The 17,748-nt window shown below is 50.4% G+C and overlaps 1 protein-coding gene across 28 annotated transcripts in view; it reads left to right on the top strand.

Moving 5' to 3' along the window:
* Positions 1 to 17,748, top strand: part of LOC146049607 (immunoglobulin superfamily member 11-like) — a 571,199-nt gene that overhangs the window by 540,406 nt on the left and 13,045 nt on the right. For all 28 annotated transcript variants that reach the window (XM_083166144.1, XM_083166145.1, XM_083166139.1 and 25 more), the window contains one exon: positions 9,000 to 9,119. In XM_083166144.1, coding sequence (XP_083022270.1) covers positions 9,000 to 9,119 — 120 coding nt within the window. The remainder of the gene's footprint in view (positions 1 to 8,999; positions 9,120 to 17,748) is intronic.

Genomic DNA, 17,748 nt, shown 5'->3' with positions numbered 1-17,748 from the left:
GCGCAAAGCACTCCTGGGACCGCTGGAGACGCCGGAGACGGTGCTTGTGGCCTGCCGTGGACGCCGAAGGACTCCATAGACGCCGAGGGACCATCGGAGACCCACCAGGGGCAGGTAAGTATGGCTAAAAATAAAATATTCCAAAAACCGGAATATTCCCTTATCCGGAATGCTCGTGGTCCCGAGCATTTCGGATAAGGGATACTCAACCTGTACTAATAATACAGAAAGTGTCCTCCATCTGTAGTAGTGCTGCGGGACCACCTACCTCCTGCACCCCAACCCTTCCTATGCTACTACTAAGAATACATAAAGTGTCCTCCATCTGTAGTAGTGCTGCGAGACCACCTACCTCCTGCACCCCCACCCTTCCTGCGCTACTACTAATAATACAGAAAGTGTCCTCCATCTGTAGTAGTGCTGTGGGACCACCTACCTCCTGCACCCCCACCCTTCCTATGCTACTACTAATAATACAGAAAGTGTCCTCCATCTGTAGTAGTGCTGCGAGACCACCTACCTCCTGCACCCCCACCCTTCCTGCGCTACTACTAATAATACAGAAAGTGTCCTCCATCTGTAGTAGTGCTGTGGGACCACCTACCTCCTGCACCCCCACCCTTCCTGTACTACTACTAATAATACAGAAAGTGTCCTCCATCTGTAGTAGTGCTGCGGGACCACCTACCTCCTGCACCCCCACCCTTCCTATGCTACTACTAATAATACAGAAAGTGTCCTCCATCTGTAGTAGTGCTGTGGGACCACCTACCTCCTGCACCCCCTCCCTTCCTGTGCTACTACTAATAATACAGAAAGTGTCCTCCATCTGTAGTAGTGCTGTGGGACCACCTACCTCCTGCACCCCCACCCTTCCTGTACTACTACTAATAATACAGAAAGTGTCCTCCATCTGTAGTAGTGCTGCGGGACCACCTACCTCCTGCACCCCCACCCTTCCTGCGCTACTACTAATAATACAGAAAGTGTCCTCCATCTGTAGTAGTGCTGCGGGACCACCTACCTCCTGCACCCCCACCCTTCCTGCACTACTACTAATAATACAGAAAGTGTCCTCCATCTGTAGTAGTGCTGCGGGACCACCTACCTCCTGCACCCCCACCCTTCCTATGCTACTACTAATAATACAGAAAGTGTCCTCCATCTGTAGTAGTGCTGTGGGACCACCTACCTCCTGCACCCCCTCCCTTCCTGTGCTACTACTAATAATACAGAAAGTGTCCTCCATCTGTAGTAGTGCTGTGGGACCACCTACCTCCTGCACCCCCACCCTTCCTGTACTACTACTAATAATACAGAAAGTGTCCTCCATCTGTAGTAGTGCTGCGGGACCACCTACCTCCTGCACCCCCACCCTTCCTGCGCTACTACTAATAATACAGAAAGTGTCCTCCATCTGTAGTAGTGCTGTGGGACCACCTACCTCCTGCACCCCCACCCTTCCTATGCTACTACTAATAATACAGAAAGTGTCCTCCATCTGTAGTAGTGCTGCGAGACCACCTACCTCCTGCACCCCCACCCTTCCTGTGCTACTACTAATAATACAGAAAGTGTCCTCCATCTGTAGTAGTGCTGTGGGACCACCTACCTCCTGCACCCCCACCCTTCCTGCGCTACTACTAATAATACAGAAAGTGTCCTCCATCTGTAGTAGTGCTGTGGGACCACCTACCTCCTGCACCCCCACCCTTCCTGTACTACTACTAATAATACAGAAAGTGTCCTCCATCTGTAGTAGTGCTGCGGGACCACCTACCTCCTGCACCTCCACCCTTCCTGCACTACTACTAATAATACAGAAAGTGTCCTCCATCTGTAGTAGTGCTGCCGAGACCACCTACCTCCTGCACCCCCACCCTTCCTGTGCTACTACTAATAATACAGAAAGTGTCCTCCATCTGTAGTAGTGCTGCGGGACCACCTACCTCCTGCACCCCCACCCTTCCTGCGCTACTACTAATAATACAGAAAGTGTCCTCCATCTGTAGTAGTGCTGTGGGACCACCTACCTCCTGCACCCCCACCCTTCCTGTACTACTACTAATAATACAGAAAGTGTCCTCCATCTGTAGTAGTGCTGCGGGACCACCTACCTCCTGCACCTCCACCCTTCCTGCACTACTACTAATAATACAGAAAGTGTCCTCCATCTGTAGTAGTGCTGTGGGACCACCTACTTCCTGCACCCCCACCCTTCCTATGCTACTACTAATAATACAGAAAGTGTCCTCCATCTGTAGTAGTGCTGCGGGACCACCTACCTCCTGCACCCCCACCCTTCCTGTGCTACTACTAATAATACAGAAAGTGTCCTCCATCTGTAGTAGTGCTGCGGGACCACCTACCTCCTGCTCCCCCACCCTTCCTATGCTACTACTAATAATTCAGAAAGTGTCCTCCATCTGTAGTAGTGCTGCGGGACCACCTACCTCCTGCACCCCCACCCTTCCTGTGCTACTACTAATAATACAGAAAGTGTCCTCCATCTGTAGTAGTGCTGCGGGACCACCTACCTCCTGCTCCCCCACCCTTCCTATGCTACTACTAATAATACAGAAAGTGTCCTCCATCTGTAGTAGTGCTGCGGGACCACCTACCTCCTGCACCCCCTCCCTTCCTGTGCTACTACTAATAATACAGAAAGTGTCCTCCATCTGTAGTAGTGCTGTGGGACCACCTACCTCCTGCACCCCCACCCTTCCTGTACTACTACTAATAATACAGAAAGTGTCCTCCATCTGTAGTAGTGCTGCGGGACCACCTACCTCCTGCACCCCCACCCTTCCTGCGCTACTACTAATAATACAGAAAGTGTCCTCCATCTGTAGTAGTGCTGCGGGACCACCTACCTCCTGCACCCCCACCCTTCCTGCGCTACTACTAATAATACAGAAAGTGTCCTCCATCTGTAGTAGTGCTGCGGGACCACCTACCTCCTGCACCCCCACCCTCCCTGCGCTACTACTAATAATACAGAAAGTGTCCTCAATCTGTAGTAGTTCTGCGGGACCACCTACCTCCTGCACCCCCACCCTCCCTGCGCTACTACATACCTCCCAACTTGCGCCGCGCGAGCGTCCGAAAAGGGGGCGGGGTGTATGCAAATGAGGGCGCGGCTTATGCTAATTAGCTGCGACCTCATTTTAATACGAGAATAGACGCTGTGCGCATGCGCACAGCGTCTATTCTACTAGATTGGGGGGTCTCCCAACTGCCACCCCCCGCAGCGGGACAATGCCTGCCGCGGGTGGGACGTCGGGACAGGACCCGAAAATCGGGACTGTCCCGACGGAATCGTGACAGTTGGGAGGTATGCTACTACTATAATACAGAAAGTGTCCTCCAACTGTAGTAGTGCTGCGAGACCACCTACCTCCTGCACCCCCACCCTTCCTGTACTACTACTAATAATACAGAAAGTGTCCTCCATCTGTAGTAGTGCTGCGGGACCACCTACCTCCTGCACCCCCACCCTTCCTGCGCTACTACTAATAATACAGAAAGTGTCCTCCATCTGTAGTAGTGCTGTGGGACCACCTACTTCCTGCACCCCCACCCTTCCTGCGCTACTACTAATAATACAGAAAGTGTCCTCCATCTGTAGTAGTGCTGCGGTACCACCTACCTCCTGCTCCCCCACCCTTCCTGTACTACTACTAATAATACAGAAAGTGTCCTCCATCTGTAGTAGTGCTGCGGGACCACCTACCTCCTGCTCCCCCACCCTTCCTATGCTACTACTAATAATACAGAAAGTGTCCTCCATCTGTAGTAGTGCTGCGGGACCACCTACCTCCTGCACCCCCACCCTTCCTGTACTACTACTAATAATACAGAAAGTGTCCTCCATCTGTAGTAGTGCTGTAGGACCACCTACTTCCTGCACCTCCACCCTTCCTGCACTACTACTAATAATACAGAAAGTGTCCTCCATCTGTAGTAGTGCTGTGGGACCACCTACCTCCTGCACCCCCACCCTTCCTATGCTACTACTATAATACAGAAAGTGTCCTCCATCTGTAGTAGTGCTGTGGGACCACCTACCTCCTGCACCCCCACCCTTCCTATGCTACTACTATAATACAGAAAGTGTCCTCCATCTGTAGTAGTGCTGCAGGACCACCTACTTCCTGCACCCCCACCCTTCCTATGCTACTACTATAATACAGAAAGTGTCCTCCATCTGTAGTAGTGCTGCGGGACCACCTACCTCCTGCACCCCCTCCCTTCCTGTGCTACTACTAATAATACAGAAAGTGTCCTCCATCTGTAGTAGTGCTGTGGGACCACCTACCTCCTGCACCCCCACCCTTCCTGTACTACTACTAATAATACAGAAAGTGTCCTCCATCTGTAGTAGTGCTGCGAGACCACCTACCTCCTGCACCCCCACCCTTCCTGCGCTACTACTAATAATACAGAAAGTGTCCTCCATCTGTAGTAGTGCTGCGGGACCACCTACCTCCTGCACCCCCACCCTTCCTGCGCTACTACTAATAATACAGAAAGTGTCCTCCATCTGTAGTAGTGCTGCGGTACCACCTACCTCCTGCTCCCCCACCCTTCCTGTACTACTACTAATAATACAGAAAGTGTCCTCCATCTGTAGTAGTGCTGCGGGACCACCTACCTCCTGCTCCCCCACCCTTCCTGTACTACTACTAATAATACAGAAAGTGTCCTCCATCTGTAGTAGTGCTGCAGGACCACCTACTTCCTGCACCCCCACCCTTCCTATGCTACTACTATAATACAGAAAGTGTCCTCCATCTGTAGTAGTGCTGCGGGACTACCTACCTCCTGCTCCCCCACCCTTCCTGTGCTACTACTAATAATACAGAAAGTGTCCTCCATCTGTAGTAGTGCTGTAGGACCACCTACTTCCTGCACCTCCACCCTTCCTGCACTACTACTAATAATACAGAAAGTGTCCTCCATCTGTAGTAGTGCTGTGGGACCACCTACCTCCTGCACCCCCACCCTTCCTATGCTACTACTATAATACAGAAAGTGTCCTCCATCTGTAGTAGTGCTGCGGGACCACCTACCTCCTGCACCCCCACCCTTCCTATGCTACTACTAATAATACAGAAAGTGTCCTCCATCTGTAGTAGTGCTGCGGGACCACCTACCTCCTGCACCCCCACCCTTCCTGCGCTACTACTACTAATAATACAGAAAGTGTCCTCCATCTGTAGTAGTGCTGCGAGACCACCTACCTCCTGCACCCCCACCCTTCCTATGCTACTACTATAATACAGAAAGTGTCCTCCATCTGTAGTAGTGCTGCGGGACCACCTACCTCCTGCACCCCCACCCTTCCTGCGCTACTACTAATAATACAGAAAGTGTCCTCAATCTGTAGTAGTGCTGCCGAGACCACCTACCTCCTGCACCCCCACCCTTCCTATGCTACTACTATAATACAGAAAGTGTCCTCCATCTGTAGTAGTGCTGCGGGACCACCTACCTCCTGCACCCCCACCCTTCCTGCGCTACTACTAATAATACAGAAAGTGTCCTCAATCTGTAGTAGTGCTGCAGGACCACCTACTTCCTGCACCCCCACCCTTCCTGCGCTACTACTAATAATACAGAAAGTGTCCTCCATCTGTAGTAGTGCTGCAGGACCACCTACTTCCTGCACCCCCACCCTTCCTGCGCTACTACTAATAATACAGAAAGTGTCCTCCATCTGTAGTAGTGCTGCGAGACCACCTACCTCCTGCACCCCCACCCTTCCTGTGCTACTACTAATAATACAGAAAGTGTCCTCCATCTGTAGTAGTGTTGCGGGACCACCTACCTCCTCCATCTGTAGTAGTGCTGCGGGACCACCTACCTCTTGCACCCCCACCCTTCCTGTGCTACTACTAATAATACAGAAAGTGTCCTCCATCTGTAGTAGTGCTGCGGGACCACCTACCTCCTGCACCACCACCCTTCCTGTGCTACTACTAATAACACAGAAAGTGTCCTCCATCTGTAGTAGTGCTGCGGGACCACCTACCTCCTGCTCCTCCACCATTCCTGCGCTACTACTAATAATACAGAAAGTGTCCTCCATCTGTAGTAGTGCTGCGGGACCACCTACCTCCTGCACCCCCACCCTTCCTGTGCTACTACTAATAACACAGAAAGTGTCCTCCATCTGTAGTAGTGCTGCGGGACCACCTACCTCTTGCACCCCCACCCTTCCTGTGCTACTACTAATAATACAGAAAGTGTCCTCCATCTGTAGTTGTGCTGCGGGACCACCTATCTCCTGCACCCCCACCCTTCCTGCGCTACTACTAATAATACAGAAAGTGTCCTCCATCTGTAGTAGTGCTGCGGGACCACCTACCTCCTGCACCCCCACCCTTCCTGCGCTACTACTAATAATACAGAAAGTGTCCTCCATCTGTAGTAGTGCTGCCGAAACCACCTACCTCCTGCACCCCCACCCTTCCTGTGCTACTACTAATAATACAGAAAGTGTCCTCCATCTGTAGTTGTGCTGCGGGACCACCTATCTCCTGCACCCCCACCCTTCCTGTGCTACTACTAATAATACAGAAAGTGTCCTCCATCTGTAGTAGTGCTGCGGGACCACCTACCTCCTGCACCCCCACCCTTCCTGCGCTACTACTAATAATACAGAAAGTGTCCTCCATCTGTAGTAGTGCTGCGGGACCACCTACCTCCTGCACCCCCACCCTTCCTGTGCTACTACTAATAATACAGAAAGTGTCCTCCATCTGTAGTAGTGCTGCGGGACCACCTACCTCCTGCACCTCCACCCTTCCTGCGCTACTACTAATAATACAGAAAGTGTCCTCCATCTGTAGTAGTGCTGTGGGACCACCTACCTCCTGCACCCCCACCCTTCCTGTGGTACTACTAATAATACAGAAAGTGTCCTCCATCTGTAGTAGTGCTGCGGGACCACCTACCTCCTGCACCCCCACCCTTCCTGCGCTACTACTAATAATACAGAAAGTGTCCTCCATCTGTAGTAGTGCTGCCGAGACCACCTACCTCCTGCACCCCCACCCTTCCTGTGCTACTACTAATAATACAGAAAGTGTCCTCCATCTGTAGTAGTGCTGCGGGACCACCTACCTCCTGCACCCCCACCCTTCCTGCGCTACTACTAATAATACAGAAAGTGTCCTCCATCTGTAGTAGTGCTGCGGGACCACCTACCTCCTGCACCTCCACCCTTCCTGCGCTACTACTAATGATACAGAAAGTGTCCTCCATCTGTAGTAGTGCTGTGGGACCACCTACCTCCTGCACCCCCACCCTTCCTGTGCTACTACTAATAATACAGAAAGTGTCCTCCATCTGTAGTAGTGCTGCGGGACCACCTACCTCCTGCACCCCCACCCTTCCTGCGCTACTACTAATAATACAGAAAGTGTCCTCCATCTGTAGTAGTGCTGCTGGACCACCTACCTCCTGCACCCCCACCCTCCCTGCGCTACTACTAATAATACAGAAAGTGTCCTCCATCTGTAGTAGTGCTGCGGGACCACCTACCTCCTCCATCTGTAGTAGTGCTGCGGGACCTCCTACCTCCTCCATCTGTAGTAGTGCTGCGGGACCACCTACCTCCTCCATCTGTAGTATTGCTGCGGGACCACCTACCTCCTCCATCTGTAGTAGTGCTGCGGGACCACCTACCTCCTGCACCTCCACCCTTCCTGCGCTACTACTAATAATACAGAAAGTGTCCTCCATCTGTAGTAGTGCTGCGGGACCACCTACCTCCTCCATCTGTAGTAGTGCTGCGGGACCACCTACCTCCTCCATCTGTAGTAGTGCTGCGGGACCACCTACCTCCTCCATCTGTAGTATTGCTGCGGGACCACCTACCTCCTCCATCTGTAGTAGTGCTGCGGGACCACCTACCTCCTCCATCTGTAGTAGTGCTTCGGGACCACCTACCTCCGCCATATGTACCGTGTTTCCCCGATAATAAGACACTGTCTTTTTCCCCACTGCGCCTTTAAGAAATGCCCCACTGCAATCCATAATTTAATGTGCCGGTATTTCACATTTTACATGCCTCCACCTGTTTGTTTTAACTTTAACTGGATGTTCGTTGATGGCGCTGTGTGGTGAGCAGCAGCCAGCCAGTCTGCCGTGTGATGTGCGCGGCGCGATGTGCGCGGCGTGACGTCACGCCGAGCCTACCGCAATGCATCCCTGAGAACGGGAGCTGCGGTGCTGTAGGTGAGTGAGAGGAGGTGAGCGGAGGGCAGCGGGGGTCAGCGGGAGTCAGCGGGGGCTGAGCGGGGGCTACACATATGGTGTACATACAATTACATGGGGAAAATGGTAGGGCTTAATTTCGGGGGAGGGCTTATTTTGGACCAGCGTCCAAAATCTGGGGTAGGGCTTATTATCGGGGTAGGTCTAATTATCGGGGAAACTCGGTAGTAGTGCTGCGGGACCACCTACCTCCTCCATCTGTAGTAGTGCTGCGGGACCACCTACCTCCTCCATCTGTAGTAGTGCTGCGGGACCACCTACCTCCTCCATCTGTAGTAGTGCTTCGGGACCACCTACCTCCTCCATCTGTAGTAGTGCTGCGGGACCACCTACCTCCTCCATCTGTAGTAGTGCTGCGGGACCACCTACCTCCTCCATCTGTAGTAGTGCTGCGGGACCACCTACCTCCTCCATCTGTAGTAGTGCTGCGGGACCACCTACCTCCTCCATCTGTAGTAGTGCTTCGGGACCACCTACCTCCTCCATATGTAGTAGTGCTGCGGGACCACCTACCTCCTCCATCTGTGGTAGTGCTGCGGGACCACCTACCTCCTCCATCTGTAGTAGTGCTGCGGGACCACCTACCGCTTGCTCCCCCACCCTTCCTGTGCTACTACTAATATGATACTAAGATGTAAATGATCCATATCACTCAGAGCCCATGTATTATGCCGTACACACTGAGGATCTTACACACTGCCATTGCTGTTCCACAGTTTCCCGTGGTTCCGTTACTCTCACCAATCTGACGTCGGAGACATCTGGTCTGTATCGCTGTACGGTCACCAATCAGCTGGGCTCCCAGTCCTGTGCGCTGGAGCTACACATCCGTATAGGTAAGATGACCGTGGTATATGGTAGTCACAGATAAAGGTTCTTGTGTCCGGATGCCTGTCTTCACTGGCTACAGAAAGGGTTCTAGTGTCACTGGGCCACCGCCTGTTACTTGCACCACCCACTGTGCAGTGTGCGGGCATAATGCTGCCACCACCAGACTCCTTCCATGTGGCACACTAACATGTAAGAAGTAAGCAGCTAAGGTGTTTGAGGAGGTCCCTAAAGACATAGCGGAAATTACAGCACAAAACGCAAGGTCCAAGTAAGACAAAGCCCTCCGGTTACTGTGGCCTGTAACCATGGTTACCGATCAGGCTCGTTGCTGGTCACACATGAGGTGAGATGTGCTAAGCCTTGAAAAGTGATACAATGGAGAGTGATAAACCACCAGCCAATCAGTTCCTAACTGTCATTTTTCAAACACAGCCTCATACCCTCCAACTGTACCGATTTAGCCGGTACAGTACCATTTTTAAACGGTCTGTACCGGCTAAATCATAGTGTACCGAATGTACCGGTTTTTGGAATCCCGCGCTGGTGTCAGTGCGGGTCGGGTGGGTACTGACGCTGTATCGTCCATTGCGGGTCGGGTGGGCACTGGCACAACAAGCTGGGCCACAGAACAGTAACTCCTGCTGCTCCAGTGTTGCCGCATTCTCCTCCCCCGCACGCCCGGGACCGGTGCGAGCTTCAGTCGCCGCACGTGTGCTACGTCGCTTGCTCTGAATGACACCCAGGCCAGTGCAGGAAGGGAAGCGCCGCTCAGTCAGTATAATAGGGCTTTCTGTGCAACTACATGTGTGGGTGTATCGGTTAGTTTCTCGTCGTGGAGATGATCCTTCACTGCAGCCAGCCACTTCTCCCTGTGCTGCCCGTGCGCACAGCAGCACAGGGAGAAGAGTGGCTGGCTGCAGTGAAGAAGACTGACTGAGTGGCGCTTCCCTTCCTGCACTGGCAGAGCAAGCGACGTAGCACACGCGCGGCGGCTGAAGCTCGCACCGGTCCTGGACGTGCGGGGGGAGGAGGAGAAGGCATATGAACCGGTAAGACCAAGTGGGGTGTCTTGGGGGTGGATGACTGCTCCCACTATAACACTACTTCTGTCTCCTTTTCCTCAACTTAACTCAGTAGTCGCATCTGCTGGCAAAGTTTTGCAAACATGAATCTCCTGTTGCGAACTACAAGTCCCAGCATGCACTGCTGGCCACTTGGAGCTGGGTATCCACTATAGTGGTGCTGTTATGGAACAGCAGATGGGGAACTGTAGAATGACATCCGATGCTGGCTGAAAGGGGAGGTCCACAAGCAACAGGACCAGGGACACCATCAGCATAGGTAACCTGGGCACATATACATGGGGTGTAGTAGTTGGTGCACAGTACACATTCAGAAAGGGGACGTGGCTGCACCTTATTTTTTTTTATACCATGGCCACGCCCCCTTGTTATTGGCCACGCCCTCTTTCTGAACGTGTACCGATTTCTTATCTTCAAATGTTGGAGGGTATGCAGCCTGTGACATAGCAGGTAGGAGCTGATTGGCTGGCTGTTTATCACTCTTCAAGCTTAGTACATCTGGCTCCATGGCCCCTGCAGCGGGTGGCGCTTGGAGACGCTAGACCCATACTAGGACAGGTGGGGAACGGGACTACATTTCTTGTATTTCTCTTGGTCACAAAATGAAGCAAATTTTGTCTTGAGGCAATGATTTTTATTTGCTCCAACAGAAATCCTGAAAAAGGACCATTCCCTATTTGTAGGGTGCACAGCATACAAACATGTTACCTTGCCTCCAGTGACCTCTTTATCTCTGACCCTCACACAATACTGCAGGTGCCGTTCTCTCCAAGCAATCAGTTTAAGTGCCGGAGCTGAGCATGCATGTGTACCATTGTCCCCTTGGCTCCATATCACACCTACAAGCTCTGGAGCTAACCCTAGGTTAATCCCTTCTGTGCCGCGGTGGCCATTTTGTTATTGTGGGACAGGTAGAAGGTAGCTAGTGTGTTAGTGTGTGAACGCATGTATTGAACACACTTTGGTAACTTTGAGGAGTCCTTAAAGTATACAAACTGGAAGAGGTATGGATACTACTGAACGGTGGCGAACTTTAACAAAAATATACTGCAGTAACATATTCCTAGGGTAAATAAAAGAACGGACATCAAAAGGAAACCTATGTGGCTTAGCAGCAAAGTCAAAATGTGAAATAGCTAAATAAAGGAGGGCATTTAAAGCGTTTACACAAGATGGGACACCCAAATCATTTGCAGCATATAAAGAATGTAATAAGAAATGTAAAAATACAATCAAGATGGCTAAATCAGAGACTGAACGTAAAATATCCAGAGATAGCAAATCTAATCCCAAAACATTCTACAGTTATATCAACGGGAAACGGTTAAGGCAGGAAAATATCGGCCCACTAATAAATAAGCAGGGTACCCTGGGAATAGAGGGGAAAGAGAAAGCAGAATTACATACCTCCCAACTGTCCCAATCTAGTAGAATAGACGCTGTGCGCATGCGCACAGCGTCTATACTCGTATGAAAATGAGGTCGTGGCTAATTAGCATAAGTTGCGCCCTCATTTGCATACGCCCCGCCCCCTTTTCGGGCGCGAGTGTCCCTATTTCATCCGGACACAAGTTGGGAGGTATGGAATTATTCAATGAATTTTTTGCTTCAGTATTTACAAGGGAGGAATCCTCAGATCTTCCACAGATTAAATGCTCAGCTCTTGGTTGCTCCCAAGCTGTATGTTTAAGTGAGGAAATAGTCAAAAATAGATTACAGAATTTAAACAGTAACAAATCTCATGGCCCGGACGGAATACACCCTAGGGGGGAGATTCTCTAAGCTAAAAATGCGGTAAAAACCCTGTTATCAGGGTGTACCTGCATGGGCTTCTACCGCAACCCTCCGCCGTCCCGCACCGACACACCGTCGCCACCCCCCACGGACCACCACCGCCCCGCATCGCCCCCCCTCTCACCTGTGTCCGGGCAGCACAGAGCTGCCAGAACCTGTGACCTTCTCCCTGCACTGATCCTCTTCCGGGTGCAGGGAGGAAGAGAGCCCGGCGCAGCAGCAGCAGTGTTGGGTGTGGGAGGGAGGGGGAGCCGCCGGGTCCCTGTGGGACCCGCTGACTCTCACCGCAAAGGACAGCTCTTAACGCAAGAGCTGTCCTTTGCCATAATTATCGCATATGTTAGTGCATATGCGTCAATTATGTAAGCGATGTGCGGCGATAGGGGGCGGAGCTGGGGTGCGGATGTTAGAACATCCCCCCCCCCTAGGTTACTAAAAGCAGCGGCGTAGCTATGGCTAGGAAGCCCCAGCCGCCACGGGGGGGGGGGGGGAGCTGGTGCCACTGGGGCGCAGCAGGGTCCCGGCACTCTTATACGGCCTACACACATACCGATATTTAGGCATTTTCTAAGCGATTTTGCTTAGTTTGTCAAAGTCGCTTAGCAAATGCCCGCACATCGGTGTATGTGTGGGGGCTATATGGGCAGCCGTGCGCGTCCCCGCGCGTCTTTAACGCTGGCCGAGATTGGTGGACAGTGTCCATCAATCTCGGCATCGGCAGGGTTCTCGCACCGGAGAACACTGGCGCTGTCTGCTCGCTTAGCACACAGAGCTGACAGCTCGCTCTGTGTGTGGGCTGTCAGCTCTGTGTGCTATGCGATAGCGGCGCAGCATAGCTAGGTCGCCCTACACACATCGCTATGTGTGTAGGGCCCATAAAAGCCGTGCAAGCTCAGCTCAGTGCTCTGCTGGGAGGAAGCTGGGTATATACTATTGAGCCGCCTGTAGGTGGCGCTGCAGCGCACACTGAGCTCCTCGGCTGTCAGGAAGCTCCTCTCTCTGTCCCCAGGACATGGGGCTGCCTGATAGACGGAGCAATGAATGGGTGACATGCTGATTACAGGTTTGTGTCCCTTGTGGTGGGTGCCAGCTGCAGGGGCATGCACAGGGGGAGAAAGGTGTGGGCACCATTAATGTATGCTGGTGGCCAGTGAGCACTATGTCTTGGTAGCTGCAGTGGGAAGGGGGAGGACTGAGTATATGGCATACCTCCCAACATGACCCTCTCCAGGAGGGACACACTGCTCTGTTTCTGTACTTTCTTCTTCATTTATGATTGCCATCACCTGTGGGGAAACACCTTTCTGATCCATTTACCTGTTTAAAACAGGTGACAGCAATCATACATTACCAGGGAATGTGCAGGAGCAGAGCAAAGTGTCCCTCCTGGAGAGGGGTATGCTGGGAGGTATGATATGGGAACTGGGTGCCCTCCATTGCTTGTGGGGGGTATTTGCTTTAGTATTGGTGTTTGTAAGTATGCTGTATGTGTGTATACTTTGTGTGTATTTGTGTATGTTATGTGTGTCTATAGCTTGTGTATGTTTATAAATATGCTGTATGTGTGCATGTGGTATGGTATCTGTGGTTGTATGCCATGTGTGTGTATGGTATGTGCACGTCGTGTATGTCCTGTGCGCGTGTATGTCCGGTATGTGTTCGTGTCTGTATGGCTTGTCCTGTGTGTATGTATGGCATGCGTGTGATTACTGTATGTACACATGTATGTCCTGTGTGTCTAAGGTATGTGTGCGTGTATGTCCTGTGTGTGTATGGTATGTGCGCGTGTATGTCCTGTGTGTCTGTATGGTATGTGTTCGTGTCTGTATGGCATGTCCTGTGTGTATGTATGGCATGCGTGTGATTACTGTATGTGCGCGTGTATGTCCTGTGTGTCTGTATGGTATGTGCGCGTGTATGTCCTGTGTGTCTATATGGTATGTGTTCGTGTCTGTATGGCATGTCCTGTGTGTATGTATGGCATGCATGTGATTACTGTATGTGTGCATGTATGTCCTGTTTGTCTATATATGTATGGTATGTGCGTGTATGTGATGTGTGTCTGTATGGTATATGTGCGTGTATAAGGCAGCCATGGCCCTGCTTCCCCAGTGGCAGCTGTCACAGACACACGCGCTGCAGGGTCGTGCTGGGCTGTGACAGCTGATTTCCATATGTGAAGTTGCAGCCTGCACCGGGAGTAGCTGCCGCGCAGGCTACAATAGACGGGGACTGGCTAATGCTGCACCTTACCTCCTCTGCCCGCCCCATGCTTGCTTGCTACCTGCCACATGCTCCACCTGCTGCCTGCCTGAAGTTAGGCAAATGCCAGAAATTTTGTTGCATATTTGTTATGTTTTCTACATATATTTTATTTGACAGATGCAGGAAGGACAGGGAGCCGGAGAGGCGAAGGGAGTCAGGGGGATGGAGAGGTAAAGGAGGAACAGAGAGTTGCAAGGGGGCAGAAGGATAGAGAAGTGCAAGGGAGATGGAAATGTGCAGGAGGATGGAGAGGTGCACAGGGAATGGAGAGGTACAGGTGGGATCAGGGGGCAGAGAGGTGCAGGGGGGCAGAAGGATAGAGAAGTGCAAGGGAGATGGAAATGTGCAGGAGGATGGAGAGGTGCACAGGGAATGGAGAGGTACAGTACAGGTGGGATCACGGGGCTGAGAGGTACAGGTGGGATCAGGGGGCAGAGAGGTGCAGATGGGATCTTAATCCTGCTCTGTTTGCTGGGATTCACTAAAAGTAAAAAAAAAGCTAAAAAGTGTTCAAGCTGCATTGTGAAATATATATACATATATAAATGTTTGTGTGTGTGTATATGACTTGTCATACCCAGTCACGTTATTCCCATTCTGTCATTCACTCAAGAAACATTCCCGCTGGAACACAGTGTACCGTTAGATTTCGTGAGGATTGACAGAACGGGAGTGCCTTGACTGGGTATGACAATTTACTGATAAATACTTATTTTCTGGCACCCCACCATTTACACTACTTTTAATTAGAGTGACATTCCAAACTTGGACATGATTTTGTATGTGTGTGTGTGTGTGTGTGTGTATATATATATATATATATATATATATATATATATGAGAGAGTTCATTCCAAACTATAATGGGCGGGATGCTATATAGCAGAAATGCGGTAAAAACCCCGTTTTCGGGGTTTCTACCGCATCTCTATATGCTATATGGCGCCTCCGCAGTGTCAGCGCTGCGGAGGGAATCGCCAGCTAAAGCTGGCGAATCCCTGCAGAAGCCTATGGGCTTCTTACCGCAGCGCTGTTTGAGGGATCCGTCACGGATCCCTCCCAGCGTGCCCTGCGGCCGGCGCCGGGGTCTGCGCATGCGCAGATGGACTCCCGGGTCACAGACCCGGAAGTCCAGCGCCGGCACCGCATCGCAAGGGACAGCTCTTACCGCAAGAGCTGTCCCTTGCATGAATAACGGCATATGTTATAGCATATGCCGTTATTAAAAATGCGATGTCCGGCGAAGGGGGCCGCGGATGTTACAACATCCCGCCCAATATATCTATATATAAAATGTGTGTGTTTGTACAGATAGATTATAACACCTTAATCCCCCCCCACGAAGCCTAACCCTGTACCCCGCTGCCTAAACCTAATCCTCATTTCCCTACCCTGCGCAGAATGTGTAAGGGGCATTAAGATGTTTGGTATATTGTCTAAGGGACATTATGGTGTGTGACATGATGTGTACAGGACATTGTGTGTGGCATTGTGTAATGGGCACGACTGTGTGTGGCATAATGCGTAAGGGTCATTACAGTGTCTGGCATATTGTCTAAGGGGCACTACTAGAAGGTGGAAAAATAACAAAAAAGGGTTATAAATCAGGCATTCTTTCCCCTGTGATTGCCAATGTCTGGATGTGCAGGTAGCAAAACTGGGGTAAAGACCAGTGTTTTATGTGTATAACGTTCCACCCCCTTGACATCACCTCCCCCCGCCCAGCCAGGGCTACAGTACACCCCCACCATCCACCATTACTCCACAGCCACCATCCACCATTACTCCTGCACCCCCCCTCTACCAGCAACCCCCCCCCCCCTCAGGATTAGTTTTGCTACAAATTGAATTTCCGAAATACTGCCATCTGCTGGTAGAGAGTGACACTACATCGCTTTCTCACACATGCACAAGCATGGAATGTAGCAGACTAGCTTTTGATGCTTTTGCTTACTAGTATGTAATACACAGGACACTTAGAAAGAAGAAGATACTTCTATTGCTAGTATTAAGGTCATTACACCTAAATACGCTGTTACACAGACAGAGAATCGCATGTGAATGCTATAAATCTGCATGGGACAGAGTATATCGCCATAACCCCTATGTTTGTAAGATAATTATCCAACAGATTTCACCCCAGAGAGTAAATAAATTAGGGGACGTTAGAACATACAAGCCTGAGACTACAGGGAACGATGCTACTGTGTTATAGCGTTATACTTATCATTTATAGAAGCAGAATTACTAAATTACACACAAGATACAAACTATTAGTGGAAGCACTTTATTATAAATAGAAATCATCACTTTGTACAGAACTCAAATACAGGCCACAAAACTTTCAACTGTTCTCACTTTTCTCACATATTCATTTTGTCAAATGAATGTTTATATCTCGCTGGCTTCCAGTCATTATAATAGTACCAATAAAAGTTACCGTATATACTCGAGTATAAGGCGACCCGAATATAAGCCGAGGCACCTAATTTTACAACAAAAAAACTGGGAAAACATATTGACTCAAGTGGGACCCTCACTCGAGTATAAGCTGAGGGGGGCTTTTTCAGCCTAAAAAATGTTCTGAAAAAGTAGGCTTATACTCGAGTATATATGGTACATTTTAGTTGTGTCTTTGTTTGCAACCAATCCCTAAGAAGATAAATAAATCAGAAATGTATTAAATATTAATCCTATGAGGGCCCTGTATTAGGAATACTTTTCTCTTGCATTCGTATTTAATATTCCTAAGAGAACCTCCAAGGTGCTTGGTGAACACAATTCAATTCACCGGAATAATATAATAATAGGAAAGTATTAATACATAATAATGAGTAAGTGCAGCGATCTATGCGGATATTCCTAAATCTATCTACAGACCCAAATAGTAACCCACATGGGAATCCAACCTGGGACCTCACCATCATAGAAAGCAACCACTAACCCATCAGGCTACGCAGCCAATAGTAACATCTCCTGTTAATTTCTCAATGGTGTCTATCATCTACCCAGTGCGGAATCCACAGAACCACATGGAAACTACATGGGAATCAAAACTACCCTGTCTCTATAAGATCTTCCATAGCTCAGTGGTTATATCGGCAGGTAACCTGTGCTGTGAGGATATGGAGACCAGGGTTCGAATCCCATGGTAGGTTATAAAGGTTTTTTTATTTAAATGATTTTGTAAAGTTCATCAAAATTCGGCTGCGTATCTTGCCCTGTACCTACCCTCTCTACTGGCAATGATGGCGGTGCCCTGGCACACATCTCTAGCTACACACCTAACTATTGGGATTCACCATAGAGCTGTCAGGGAAGGGGCTGTGCTTGTGGTCCGACATTTACGTCATCCTCCCAGAAGCACAGCGATTGTCCATCATCCAGCGGGATCATTATCCGGGTGCTAAAGCAGGTCTGGCCCACCTGTGACTCTCCAGCCGCTGCGAAACCACAAGTCCCAGCATGCTGAGACTTGTGGTTACACAGCAGCT

The sequence above is a fragment of the Crinia signifera genome, chromosome 12 (assembly GCF_055691185.1).
Source record: "Crinia signifera chromosome 12, ASM5569118v1, whole genome shotgun sequence".
Lineage (NCBI taxonomy): Eukaryota > Metazoa > Chordata > Amphibia > Anura > Myobatrachidae > Crinia > Crinia signifera.
Note: the sequence above shows the minus strand (reverse complement) of the source record. Positions and strands in the feature narration are given on the sequence as shown.